Source organism: Ogataea parapolymorpha, chromosome VII (genome assembly GCF_000187245.1).
Source record: "Ogataea parapolymorpha DL-1 chromosome VII, whole genome shotgun sequence".
NCBI classification, from domain to species: domain Eukaryota; kingdom Fungi; phylum Ascomycota; class Pichiomycetes; order Pichiales; family Pichiaceae; genus Ogataea; species Ogataea parapolymorpha.
Genome location: NC_027860.1, coordinates 750,899 through 763,681, shown reverse-complemented (window position 1 = coordinate 763,681; position 12,783 = coordinate 750,899). Strand labels below are relative to the sequence as shown.

Below are 12,783 nucleotides of genomic sequence, written 5' to 3'. Positions count from 1 at the left end.
TTAATGCTTTATTTACCCCACGACGAAATAGTTTGGTAGCTTGTATACACCATCATCGCCATTCCAATGATCAGCACCAGACCGTTCGCCAATTTTGAGCTCCATCTCAGCTCCTCGAAGCTGCTAACATAAAGCAGCGGCGGATAGATGTAAATCAGAGGAATACACGTGAAACTTCCTATGAGTGACACGAAGCGGTCAAGATCGCTCGAGCCCAGGTATCCGATCGCACACATGGCCAAGACAACGAACACGCGCACCACGTTTTTGAGCCATTTGATGATGGAATCGCTCTTTCCAGACATCACGCCCTGGTCGTCAACTGCGTCCTCCGGCATACTCTGGATCAGCTGGCGCAGATCGCGTGACGTCGAGTCGTAAATAGGTACACCAGAAAACAGCTGCTGTGTCTCGCTCCGCATTTTGTTTTCCGAGTCCTTTCTGATTTTATTTCTCCAGGTAGCTCTATCTCTGTGGAAAAGGTACGACTCAAAAATTTTGATAGCCGGGAACAGTTGCAAAGGAGTCGACAGCAAAATGGCAAGCGCATAGCATATCTGAATGATGAGAGCAAAATTTGTTTGCGGGAAGTTCATCAAAATCACCATCTTCACGTCGTCACCATAACTCAAGTACGAGATCGTCGACAGAGTCACGAAAATCACGGTCACCACCACCATTACCAAAATAAGCAGTTTCTGGAACTGCTCCGGATGTTTCATAGACTCCTTGATTGGAATCAAGAGGCCTATACCTTCGTACGCAAACACCGCTGTTCCCATAAACAGAGTCCATGTGTTTGGCTGGAAAAGAGACACTTTAGGCGAAACGCCGTTGATAAGTAAGTGTGCCCCAGAACAGGAGTAAATGTAAACCAAACCCAGCAAAATAAAAGCGTCGGCAATCAGAGCAATCAGACTGAGCTTACTGATATTTCGCGTTAGTGAAAGCGGAAGGAAAATAAGCAATTGGACCACCACAAACACACCGACACCGTAGTCGCTCGAAAAAAAGGTATTGACAACCACCCTGAAATTCTCCGCAACAAACACAACATAACTGCTCGAAAAACCAAGCTGTGACAACGCCAGCGACAAAAGAATCAAAAATTGAAGCTTTGGTCCAAACAGCTTGAGACCCAGATCACCGTAACCAGACACTCGACTGCGCTCGGTACACCAGATCAGGGTCATAAAGCAGTAGTAGGAAATAACGGAAAAGGCCATAATCATCACATTGCAAAATAGAAGGCCTCCGTTTGAGAAAGATTTGGGGAGAAACACCACTCCTGTTCCGACAAACGCCTTGAGCAGAAGCAAAAAGGCTTTTTGGTTCGACGTTTTATGCGACGAATAGCTGCGAACACGGGGCTTGGTGGCGATTCTGCGTCTTGTGCGCGTTCTGTTGGGGTCCCCCACAGAAATATTAGACGATCTCGCACGTCGGTCACTTCTATATGTGGGACCTGGAGAAATAGACGACGACAGCAACAAGTCGGCCTCATCAGCTGCTTCGTCCCCCTCTTCAAAGTCGCTCGCGTCACTGATGTCACTAACATCGCTCTGCTCCAATTCCTGCTCGTCTCCTGTCTCCTCTTCCAAATTTTCACCAGCGAAATGGCCGTACAGAGACAGGAACTCGATGAAATTGCGCGTCATAAAGTTGGCCTTCGGCCGTCTCACACGTCTTCGAGAGTGGTGGCTGACTAGGTCGGCAGCAGGAGGCGTTTCACCATCGGCATCGGAAGCTCTGTGCGCAATGAAATCGCGGCGAAACGCCCCTGGCATTCGTAACTCTGACGACGTTCCCGTGGATTGCAGTGAGCCGGAGCTGGCAACTCTCCGCAAAGGCGTGCCAGAAATCTTCTGGTCACTCACCCAGTTGTATATATCTCTAGTGATGTCTCCGCCCTGGCGTTTGAGCGAGTCGAAATGCGTGCCAGCCGGCGAGTTGGCGTCCCGAACAGGAGAGTGATTCAAATGTCGTTCCACAATTTCGACCGCCTGCGGGATCGGCGAAGCGCTGCCACGTCCTGAGGACCGCGGCTTGTCGCTATATGTGCTGGCCATTAGGTTCGAAAGCATACTGGGTCTTCTATTACGAGGCCCCACACTGCCAAGGGGCGTGGTAACGGGGTGCAGCTCGCGAAACCCACCAGTTATCGTGACAGGGTTTGAGACATTGGTTTCCGGGCCCTCTTGCGACGTCAAGCTGCTGAGCTCTTGTTTTGTGTCCTGGCTAATGTACTTGGCAGAAAAATTGCCGTCTTCAAACACTGAAGATGGCACCTGGTTCTGGCCCTCATTGGGTCCTGGTTTCGACCCAAAACGTCTGAGCTGCTCCGAAAGTCTCACCGACTCCTCGGAATCGGTGTCTCTGCCTTGCGGGGCCGACTGAATGTTCATCGGTAAGCTCATGATGGATGATGAGATTAGTTTTCCTCAAAAAAATTTTGTACGGCTGTGCTAAATGCTCGACTGTCGCATAAGCAGCTCAAGTTCCGAGTTCTTGTGGAGCGGGAAGGCCAGGTTGTGGCGGTGGACCACGTATTCAGAATCAAAGTACTCAATGGCCGACGGGATCTCGTGCGTATGCAGGCCCTTGATTTTGTCAATTTCGTACGACGAGTAGTTGCAACGTCCGCGTCCCACGCTAACGGTGCTCTTGGACCTGTCCCACTTGCCGGTCGCGCTGTCTTTGATTCCTACTCTGATATCCACACATTCAAGCTGTCCAAACTCCCCTTCAACACCAATGACCCCCACAGGTAGCAGTCCGGCCCGGTTTCGACGAGTTATAGCCTCGTAGCAGCCGGGATCAATGATCAGAGCACCGGCGGGCTTGAGACCGTGCAATAGCCAGAACTCCTTGTTTTTGACGGCATTTCTTGGTTGGCCAATGAATCGCGTGTGCAGCGGAATTTTCTGGTGTTGCAACTGGGAAAACTCGGCAGCATTCGTGATCTGGAACTGCTCGTGCGACTCTGCAGAAAGGATCTCCGCAGACTCTCTGATGTGAGCGTCCATTTCACAGATATAGTGGGCGATCCGGATCATGTCATGTGGCCGCTGCGAATTGCAAATAACAGTGGTGACACCGGCGTTGGTGGCCAAATCAGCGGCAATCAGCTTGGTTTCCATTCCTCCAGTGCCAATGCTCGATCCCGACGATTTAGTATTCACTTCCAGGCTGTTCATGTTCTTCACCAAAACGACCGGTTTTGCGTTCGGGTTCAGACGCGGATTTTCTGTGTAGAGACAGTCGACGTCGGTGAGCAGGAAAAGGAAGTCCGCGTTGCACATTCCAGCAGTGATGGCAGAAAGCGTATCGTTATCACCGAATTTGATCTCCTGCGTAGAAACTGTATCATTCTCGTTGACAATGGGGACAACGCCCATGTCCAGCAGCTCGATCAAGGTATTCTCAGCGTTTCTAAATTGGGAAAAATCCGTGATGTCGTTCCGGGTGAGCAAGATCTGAGCAGTCTTTTGATTGCGGTAACTGAACATGCTGTCCCACAAGGATTGAAGCTTCCCCTGTCCCAATGCGGCAAGCGCTTGCACGGCAGACAGACGCTTTGGCTTCTTGTCGACGCCCATGCGATGTAGTCCTATAGCGATGGCCCCGGAAGAAACCAGCACGATACGATGGCCCTGTCGTCTAAGGGCGACCAGCGTCTCCACAATCATCGACACATTGGCAATCCGTGGCTCGTGGGTCACTTCGTCGACGATCGACGAGGACCCCACCTTCACCACAATAGTGAACTTCTTCTGATCAGTCATAGTGGAAAAAAGAGATTTGGAAAAATCTATGCCACATCCGTGCACCGAATTAGATTCAGATCCGCATCAAAACACCAGTCGTCTAGTCTCCTCCAGAAAGATCCTGAACAGACATCGCGTCTGTGGTCTGCGGTTCCAGCATATCTGCGAGGAATTCTTCGTTTGTTGCTGTGGCAAACCGGCTGGTTTCCGGCAAATTGACGCCCTTATTGACGTCCTTGTCCTTGTCCATGGTGAACGGCTGTCTGCACATTGGACACAGTCCTTTGGCGGTCTCTGTCTCCAACCACTTCCAGATGCAATGCATGTGGAAAGCATGCTGACATTCTCCAATGACTGTGTGTTAGCGAAGTAAAGGGGCTTTTGTACTTACCTAGTGGGCACTCATCTCCCGGGTATTTGCAGGTTGTGCACGTCCCATCAAAGGATACACGGCAGATACCACACACCTCGTCCTCGGGAATATCCCAATGCCACGAATAGATTGCGTAGCAGCTATTGAGTTTTATTTGCATGTTCTACTTGGGAACTGTTTTATTCAAGATCAGATAAAATAAATAAACGTCGCGTCTCCGAGTCGCTGTGCGGCGTAAAAAAATTTATCACTCCAATTTATTCTTTTTTCAACATGTCTAAGAAGTGGATAGATAAAAAGACGGCGCAGAGCTATGCGCTCTTGCACCGTGCGCACGAGGATCCGCTTTACTACAACGAAGAGGCCGGGGAACGTGTGCTTGTGCCGATTGAGAAGAGAAAGAGAAATGCCCGAGAGCGACTGGAGACGAAGCAGGACCTCCAAAAAGAGCTGGATTTGAAAATTGCCCAGGGAGACATCAGAAAAAATGAGGGAGAAGCAGCCCTGTATGGAATCACATACGATGACTCTCAGTACGATTATATGCAGCATCTGAAGCCTATCGGTGAGGACAAAACGGGTATATTCATAGCTAGAGAGGACAAACCAAAGAAGGTGGAGCTGCCCACGGAGCTTCTGCCGTCCAAAGAGACAGTCAAATATGATTACCAGCGTCAGCAGAACATCCAGGACGATATCGCTGGTTTCAAGCCTGACATGAATCCTGATCTGCGAGAAGTGCTGGAGGCTTTAGAAGACGAGGCGTATATAGATCCCGATCAGGACGAGGATAACGTGGACGTTTTTGGCACGCTCCTGGGTGGAAAGCCTGAAGTTGTGAAGGATTCGGAGTACGAGGAGTATGACGAATGGGATATGGACAATTATGAGGACGAGTACGGCGACTACGACTCCAACGACGAGGGAGGAAACTTCGACTGGGAAAAAGATTTCAGTCGGTTCAAGAAAGAGCAGAGTCGCAGCAAAGTGGCCAACGATTGGGACAGTGAAGACGAATTTGACGACGAAGACGAGGACGAAGACGAAGTCGGCAGTCTGCCTGATCTTGGCGCCACAGCAATGAAGAGCAAGAGCTCAAAGAAGAAAGAAAGACGTCGTAAAGGTGCCAAGACCGATACCTCGTCGTATTCCATGTCGTCATCTGCTCTGTGCCGGACAGAGCAGATGACCATTATTGATGACAAATTCGACGTGATGAAGGAGCGGTACGAACAGGAGGAGGAAGAAGAGTACGAGCCATTTGCATTTGAGAACGAGCGTCAAGATCTGGCTGCGTTGGTGGACGATTTCCTGGATAATTACACATTGGAAAAGGGTGGCAGGAAGATCGTGAAAAAGGATAGAGAACTCGAGAAAATACAGCGTGCCGCCGACAGTGTGTCTCGGAGCAAGCTTGCTCTTCGCCGCAAGAAGGCAAGCAACGGGGGCGACGTGTCTACGTTCAAAGGTTTGGCTGATGATATGAAGAAGCTGCGTATGTAATCTGGGGAAGGTCGTGCGAAGATCTTGGGAAAAAAAATTTAATTATTGTCTAAAAAAAATATTTTAGTGTTAGACATGGCTAGAAAGAGTAGGACAGTGGCCGAGGAAATTGCCAAGGAGCTTTCGAAGCCTGTATTCAAGGATGTGGATATTGAAAACGAGCCAGACAGTTCGTCGGAAGGAAGCGATGACGAGGTTTCCCGTGAACACTACGTTCAGAACCGCAGCAGGTTAAGGGGAGTGGAACTGGGCGAGAATTACAAGGGAAAGAAGGTGAGCCGCGGTGATCTGTACGATAAAGATGAGGCGAGAAGTGAGGGCAGTGAGTCTGAGGAGGCAGAGTCCAACGATTCAGATATTCTAGCAGACGTGACTGATAGTGAGATTGAAGAAGACAGCGAGGGAAGCGAAGAAAGCGAGGAAAGCGAGGTGAGCGAGGATGACAAGAGCGACCAGGAAAGCGGAAACAACGATTCAGATGCATCGTCGGTGGCTGATTCATACAAACGAGAGAGGATATCACAGCTGCTGGCCGAAGAGAAAAAGCAAATAATTTCGAGGCTATCTGCCACCGCCAAGAGCGACGCTATCAAGGGATACGCTATTTTGAGTCAGCATCGAATATTCGATCTGATCTTAGACAGTCGAATAAAATTACAAAAGGCCATTGTGTCTGCCAACCAACTACCACTGAACACAGAAATATACGATTCGCTATCCAAGAAGGAAAAGAAAGATGTTGATAAAGTGCAGGAAAAGGTGCTTGAGCTTTTAGAGAAGACAATTAGCGTGCGCAGAAAATTATATGCTAAAGACAAAATTGAAGCTCCCGCCACCAGCACCAAAAAGAGATCACTGGCCTCTCTATACGAAGAGACCAACGAATTCGATTCTGTGTTGGAACCTTTCAAAAAGAACGTGTTGGTGAAGTGGTCTGCGAAAGTGCAAGCTGCGTCTGGCTCATCTGCTCTTCAGTCCGGCAAATTCCAAACCATCAACCAAGACGCATATTCTCAAGTCCAAAACAATCTTCAGGACATGGAGAGATTGGTGAAGAGAACGAAGCTGAACCGGCGTGGTGTAACTCCATTAGGAATGGAAAAGGACCAAGAGCCAATTTTATTCGACGACGACGATTTCTACAGAGTCCTGCTGAACGACATGGTGGATAAGAAGATTTCTGACAAAGCGGCCTCGTCTGCTGCGATTGTGACGATGAGCTCGAACAGAATACACAAGAATTACGACCGCAAGGCTACGAAAGGCCGCAAACTGAAATACACTGTGCAGGAACCGTTGCAACAGTTTGAAGTTCCAAAGAGGAGCGAGTGGACATGGAATGATGACCAGATCGATGAGTTCTTCGCATCGTTGCTGGGTAGAAAAATAGACATGGGAGAAGAGGCCGAGAAAGTTGAGCCTGAGGAGGGAGAGGCTATACTGAAGTCCGACCTCAAGCTCTTTGGATAAATAATAAATTGAAAAATAAAATATATAATTTACTAATTTATCGCTATTTGCAATTACATGCACAATTCTTGCGAGCCATTGAATGACAACGCCGCCGTCTTCACCGTATTCATTAACGGATATAGTACATGATGTACCGTTGACCAATGAGGACACTGCGCCGGAGCCTGCCCAGATATCTGCGATTGAGACGTACGATCTCAATTTGTATGTTGGGACGAGTCTTGGAGAAATGATCCACATGTTTTGGATCGATGACGAGACAGGATACATGGCCGTTTCACGACAGCAATTCAGCAGTAAGAACAAGCCCATAGATAAAATTCTGCTTCTCCCACAGGTAGCGAAGGTGCTCGTACTGAGTGGAGGAACTATCCAAGCGTACATTCTTCCTGAATTGTCCCCAGCAAACATAGGAAAAATCAAGGATGTCAATGACGTGTGCATAGATTTGGACGACAGGAAACTGGACGCCAAAGAAGAAAATTACATTGGAAGCGTGAGCAATATAGACTGGCATGTGTATACTGACGTTACGGTTTTTACCAGCAAGAGCATCCGATTGGTTCGTATATTTGACGACAGCATCAAGCTGTCGAAAGATTTCAGTTACCCAGGTACTCTGCGTGGTGTCAGGCGGTCCAACTATGTTGCAGTTGGCTCACAGACGAGCTACGATTTAATTGATTTGTTTCAAGGACAAAAAATCCCGCTTTTCCCCTCACAAGAGTCCCATCCACAGATATCGGCCCTAGGAACGAACGAGTTTCTGATGGCCTGTGGGTCCTCTGATGGCCCTTCAATGGGAATGGTGGTCAATTTCTCTGGGGAGATTTCCAGAGGCACTTTTACCTGGCCAGATTACCCCAGCTCTCTGGAGGTCGACTATCCGTACCTGATTGGCGCATTTGGCAAGTCGCTCAAAATATACTCGCTTCACGATCAACAGCTTGTGCAGACGCTCGACTTTGAAGCTGAAGTTGGGGTCACAAATGTTAGTCATCTCTTCAAATCCGATGACGATGGTCTCAAGTCACTACTGGAACGGACGCCAATAATATATCAGTCCACCGCAGAAGAGGTCCAGAAAATTGCAGAGGAATCTGATCAGCACTACGGCACCATGTCGAGCATTTTAGTATACGATAGAGATGGGAAAAATATCCGACTAATTAAGCTTCAAGCCAAGCCTCTGCGTCTATTGCAGGTGTACCACAACGCTAACAAGGACAATTGTTTAGAAATATTTGACGAGATACTGGACGAATACAGAAATCCAGACGTTTGCAACGAGGTCGAGAAACTGTTTATTCTCCATCTGTTGGCTCTTCTCGGCCTCAAATATGAAATTTTTGACCAGTGCTATGATCTGTGGGCTAGCAACGTTGACCATCTCGATCCGCGTCTGCTGCTGTATGCGTTGGGTGTCCCTAAAGACGAAATCTTTGGCTCGGTTTGGATTTTTAGAGGACTGGCTGACGAGCTAGAAGACATTAGAAACAAATACAGCGCCAGCGCTCGAGCTAGGGATTTTCTGCAACTATATTTGTCCACTTGTATTTTAGAGGCAAAAGACCGCGATCTTTTGAAAACCATCGAACTCAACCTGGCCAGACTGAATTTGGAATCGCCTGAATTTCTGGCACAATTGAATAACATCAAGTACAGTAAGAACGAAATTATCGAGATGCTACTTGAGACGAAAAATTACTACTATCTTGCAAAATTCTATGAAAAGCTGGGAGACAAAAGCCAGACGCTCTATTACTGGAGAAAGCTACTACAAGGGGAACTTACAGACCCCAAGTTTCAGGAAAGTGACCCTTTGAATTATATGGTTCAGTATTTGCTCACTTGCGACGAGCCATTGGTTGAAATGCATGGCAACTGGCTGCTCGAGAAATACCCCGAATATGGACTTCAACTGTTTATGCACCCTGAGCTGAAAGACCATAATTTCAAGGACGTCAAGATTTTGCAAATGTTGTCAAAACAGCACAGAAGAACGTATTTGCATTATATGGTGACAGTCAAGGGAGAAAAACAATTTATGGGAGACTTAATTTTATCACTGCTTAGGGAGCTTATAGAGATGGGCGGTATGCAGCAGATTGTCGAAAAATACACATCATTACCACTTCCAAAACTTCAATTTTATGAGTTCTTGGAGCTGGAGTCCGCTAGGGAGCATTCTCAAGCTATTGAATTGCACGATCAAATTTACCGCTATTTGCTGCAAATAAGCAAAGACACCATGTCGATACTGGATCGCAAAAATGTAGCTGAGCAGTGTCTTGAAATAGTGGGGGCACACAAAGGCCTTTATTCCCTTTTGGAGGCAGCCATATACTACAAACAGGCACAGCATGAAAAAGTGGTGGCAGTTTTTCTGAAACTAGAGGATTACGAAGCATGTGAGAATTTTGCTCGGACATTGAAACTACCAGCAGACTTGCAACCAAGCGGCAGCGAGAGTCCGCCATCTACGTCGTCGACTATCTCCAAGACAGAGTCTTTGCAGATGCTAATATTCGAAAAGTATTTGCAATTGGAGCGCCCGGAGTTGATAGAACGATTCCTAAACAATAACAACGTCTTTCAGGACGTTGACGACGAGGCCAATATCGCAGCAAAAATGGACAAATTTGTCAGTTTGCTGAACAGGATCCCAGATACTTTCCCTATCTGTAGATTGGACTCGTTTTTGGTAAGCAATCTGATCAGCTTTCAGGACCAAGTGGACGAGACAACGCTCTGCAAAAACCTTAGCCGCGCCTTATATACCAACCTAAAGGGATTAAAGGATTAGAACCGCGATATGTGCAAGAAACATAAATAGAGGATTGGACGGATTGGACGCTGTGGTGTAAAAAACATAAATAGAGGATGGGACCCTGTCGTGCTACCATGGCTTCGAAAAAAACATATTTAAAAAAATATGGCGATGTAGTCGATACGAGGTTCGAACTCGTGACCTTCCCCGTGTGAAGGGGACGTCGTAACCACTAGACCAAACGACTTACTCACGTCCTGCTTACTATCATAGTGGTACATACCAGATATTGAGAATGCACTGAGGATCTCGACTGTGCACACTGACAACACCGTGTGCTACAATCTAACGGGTTGTGGTAGAATGGGCCTATAAAGTTGTCTGCCTGCAGCAGAAATAGGAAATATTAGTGCGCGCAAAAAATCTTCTTACGCCGGTTCCGCACTTGATGACCAATTTTCTCAGATTTAGTCATATATCGGTGAAAAATTTTTAGATTTAACAGCTATCGTTGCGCATTTTTCTCCATCAACATGACACAAACTAACCCGTACGGACCCAATCCTAGCGATTATCTTTCGAATGTGTCCAAATTTCAGATCATCGATAGCACCCTGAGAGAGGGAGAGCAGTTTGCAAACGCATTTTTCACCCTAGACATGAAATTAAAGATCGCCAAAGCACTTGACGAGTTTGGTGTGGATTACATCGAGCTGACGTCGCCTGTGGCGTCCGAGCAGGCGCGCGAGGAGGTTGAGGCCATCTGCAAGCTCGGATTGAAGACATCCAAGATTCTCACGCACATCAGATGCCACATGCACGACGCAAAAGTGGCCGTGGAGACCGGGGTGGACGGAGTGAATATCTTCATTGGAACTTCGAGCTTTTTGAGACAGCATTCCCACGGTAAGGACATGTCGTACATCACCAAGTCCGCGATTGAGGTGATTGAGTTTGTCAAGTCCAAAGGTGTTGAGGTGCGGTTCAGTACCGAAGATTCGTTTAGATCTGACATTGTGGATCTGCTCAATATTTACAGCACGGTCGACAAGCTCGGCGTGAATAGAATCGGAATTGCCGACACTGTTGGCGGTGCCAATCCTAGACAGGTTTACGAGCTTATTAGAACGATCAAGTCGGTTGTTTCTTGCGATATTGAGACCCATTTCCACAACGACACCGGTTGCGCCATCGCCAACGCTTACACCGCTCTCGAGGCTGGAGCCAAGTATATCGACACATGTGTGCTGGGTATTGGAGAGAGAAACGGAATTGTGCCGCTAGGTGGATTTATGGCCAGAATGATCGTTGCCGACCCAGACTACGTCAAGTCCAAGTATCAGCTGAAAAAAATTAGAGACCTTGAAAACTTGGTGGCAGATATTGTGCAGGTGAATATTCCATTCAACAATCCTATTACCGGTTTCTGCGCATTCACCCACAAGGCCGGTATCCACGCCAAGGCCATTTTGGCCAATCCATCCACCTATGAGATCTTAAACCCTGAAGATTTCGGCCTCTCGAGATACATCCACTTCGCCAACAGGCTGACCGGATGGAACGCGATCAAGAGCCGTGTGGAACAGCTGAACCTGAAACTGTCGGACGACCAGATTAAAGAGGTCACCACCAAGATCAAGCTCATGGGAGACGTGAGGCCGCTCAACATTGAGGACGTGGATTCCATTATCAGGGACTACCACGCGGACGTGAGCGAGGAGCAGGCGAACAAGAGACAGAGAACGAATTAGGCCAGGGCAATGCGTATGTAGGTGGAATAGATAAGTGGCGATTGCAAGGGATTCGAGTGTAGGGAGCAAGCAGTGAAACAGGGGGCCTGGGGAGCTTTTATGAAAGTGCAGAGGTATTCACGTGACTTCCACGTGATGTCAATATTTGCACTCGCACCCTTTTAAAATAATTTTTCACGAAAATATTTCTTCATCCAACACCATGCCAAGTAAGTATCAGAAACATGACTGGACGTTTTCCAGTCGAGGTTTCGGGACCTCAGCTCTTTCAAACACTCCATGAGAAACTTGCACTGAACCCCCGACACTTCAGTGCAAGAACCTGGCCCTCTGGGCGGGCTCTCGATGTTGTATTTGAAGTAGCGTAAATCCCTGTTTCTCGATTCTCTAACACCCGTAGGAGCTCCAAGAACCCACTCCAAGACCTACTCGGTCCCAAAGAGACCATACGAGTCCGCCAGATTGGATGCCGAGCTGAAACTCGCCGGTGAATACGGTCTGAAGAACAAGCACGAGATCTACAGAATTGGTTTCCAATTGTCCAAGATCAGAAGAGCTGCCAGAGACTTGCTTACCAGAGACGAGAAGGATGAGAAGAGACTTTTCGAGGGTAACGCCTTGATCAGAAGACTGGTCAGAGTCGGTATCTTGCCAGAAGACAAGATGAAGTTGGATTACGTTCTGTCCCTGAAGATTGAGGACTTCCTTGAGAGAAGACTGCAGACCCAAGTTTTCAAGCTTGGTCTTGCCAAGTCCATTCACCACGCTAGAGTCTTGATCACTCAAAGACACATTGCTGTTGGAAAGCAGATCGTGACCATCCCATCCTTCATGGTCAGACTGGACTCTCAAAAGCACATTGACTTCGCTCCAACTTCTCCATACGGTGGAGGAAGACCAGGTAGAAACAAGAGAAAGTCTCAGGCTTCTGCTGGTGGTGATGCCGAGGAGGGAGAGGAAGACGACGAGTAAGTAGATAATTGGAAAATACAGATTAGCAGGAAGCAGAGTAGGGTTGGTGCGGTTCTTCATGATGTGCTCGCTAGTGGATCGGTGCTGGGGCAGATAAGACCACGTGATCTTGTACTGGGCTAGAAAGCACGAAATTCTTACATCCCTGCACCGGGTTTTGATATGAAAAATTTT

General features: G+C 47.8%; 8 protein-coding genes and 1 non-coding gene across 9 annotated transcripts; 5 read left to right on the top strand and 4 right to left on the bottom strand.

The window, feature by feature from the left end:
* Positions 1 to 8: 8 nt before the first annotated feature.
* On the bottom strand, positions 9 to 2,417 carry HPODL_02812 (Vacuolar amino acid transporter 3; the record flags this gene model as incomplete). Its single annotated transcript, XM_014077133.1, has 1 exon — positions 9 to 2,417. One exon carries the CDS (start codon positions 2,415 to 2,417, stop codon positions 9 to 11), a length of 2,409 nt encoding a protein of 802 aa, XP_013932608.1.
* A 48-nt stretch (positions 2,418 to 2,465) lies between these two features.
* Positions 2,466 to 3,785, bottom strand: HPODL_02811 (Glutamate 5-kinase; the record flags this gene model as incomplete). The annotated part of the gene is made up of 1 exon (XM_014077132.1): positions 2,466 to 3,785. The coding sequence occupies one exon, from the start codon at positions 3,783 to 3,785 to the stop codon at positions 2,466 to 2,468; it is 1,320 nt and encodes a 439-aa protein (XP_013932607.1).
* An 82-nt stretch (positions 3,786 to 3,867) lies between these two features.
* On the bottom strand, positions 3,868 to 4,300 carry HPODL_02810 (Anaphase-promoting complex subunit 11; the record flags this gene model as incomplete). The annotated part of the gene is made up of 2 exons (XM_014077131.1): positions 3,868 to 4,121; positions 4,228 to 4,300. The coding sequence occupies 2 exons, from the start codon at positions 4,298 to 4,300 to the stop codon at positions 3,868 to 3,870; spliced, it is 327 nt and encodes a 108-aa protein (XP_013932606.1).
* A 113-nt stretch (positions 4,301 to 4,413) lies between these two features.
* HPODL_02809 (putative low-temperature viability protein) lies at positions 4,414 to 5,643 on the top strand (the record flags this gene model as incomplete). The annotated part of the gene is made up of 1 exon (XM_014077130.1): positions 4,414 to 5,643. The coding sequence occupies one exon, from the start codon at positions 4,414 to 4,416 to the stop codon at positions 5,641 to 5,643; it is 1,230 nt and encodes a 409-aa protein (XP_013932605.1).
* Positions 5,644 to 5,718: 75 nt separating this feature from the next.
* HPODL_02808 (Essential protein possibly involved in secretion) lies at positions 5,719 to 7,113 on the top strand (the record flags this gene model as incomplete). Its single annotated transcript, XM_014077129.1, has 1 exon — positions 5,719 to 7,113. The coding sequence occupies one exon, from the start codon at positions 5,719 to 5,721 to the stop codon at positions 7,111 to 7,113; it is 1,395 nt and encodes a 464-aa protein (XP_013932604.1).
* A 241-nt stretch (positions 7,114 to 7,354) lies between these two features.
* HPODL_02807 (uncharacterized protein) lies at positions 7,355 to 9,922 on the top strand (the record flags this gene model as incomplete). Its single annotated transcript, XM_014077128.1, has 1 exon — positions 7,355 to 9,922. The coding sequence occupies one exon, from the start codon at positions 7,355 to 7,357 to the stop codon at positions 9,920 to 9,922; it is 2,568 nt and encodes an 855-aa protein (XP_013932603.1).
* A 138-nt stretch (positions 9,923 to 10,060) lies between these two features.
* Positions 10,061 to 10,133, bottom strand: HPODL_05452. Its single transcript has one exon. It is a non-coding gene; the product is annotated as a tRNA-Val (tRNA).
* Positions 10,134 to 10,419: 286 nt separating this feature from the next.
* HPODL_02806 (Homocitrate synthase, mitochondrial) lies at positions 10,420 to 11,637 on the top strand (the record flags this gene model as incomplete). The annotated part of the gene is made up of 1 exon (XM_014077127.1): positions 10,420 to 11,637. One exon carries the CDS (start codon positions 10,420 to 10,422, stop codon positions 11,635 to 11,637), a length of 1,218 nt encoding a protein of 405 aa, XP_013932602.1.
* Positions 11,638 to 11,839: 202 nt separating this feature from the next.
* On the top strand, positions 11,840 to 12,609 carry HPODL_02805 (40S ribosomal protein S9-B; the record flags this gene model as incomplete). The annotated part of the gene is made up of 2 exons (XM_014077126.1): positions 11,840 to 11,846; positions 12,038 to 12,609. The coding sequence occupies 2 exons, from the start codon at positions 11,840 to 11,842 to the stop codon at positions 12,607 to 12,609; spliced, it is 579 nt and encodes a 192-aa protein (XP_013932601.1).
* Between the last annotated feature and the right edge of the window lie 174 nt (positions 12,610 to 12,783).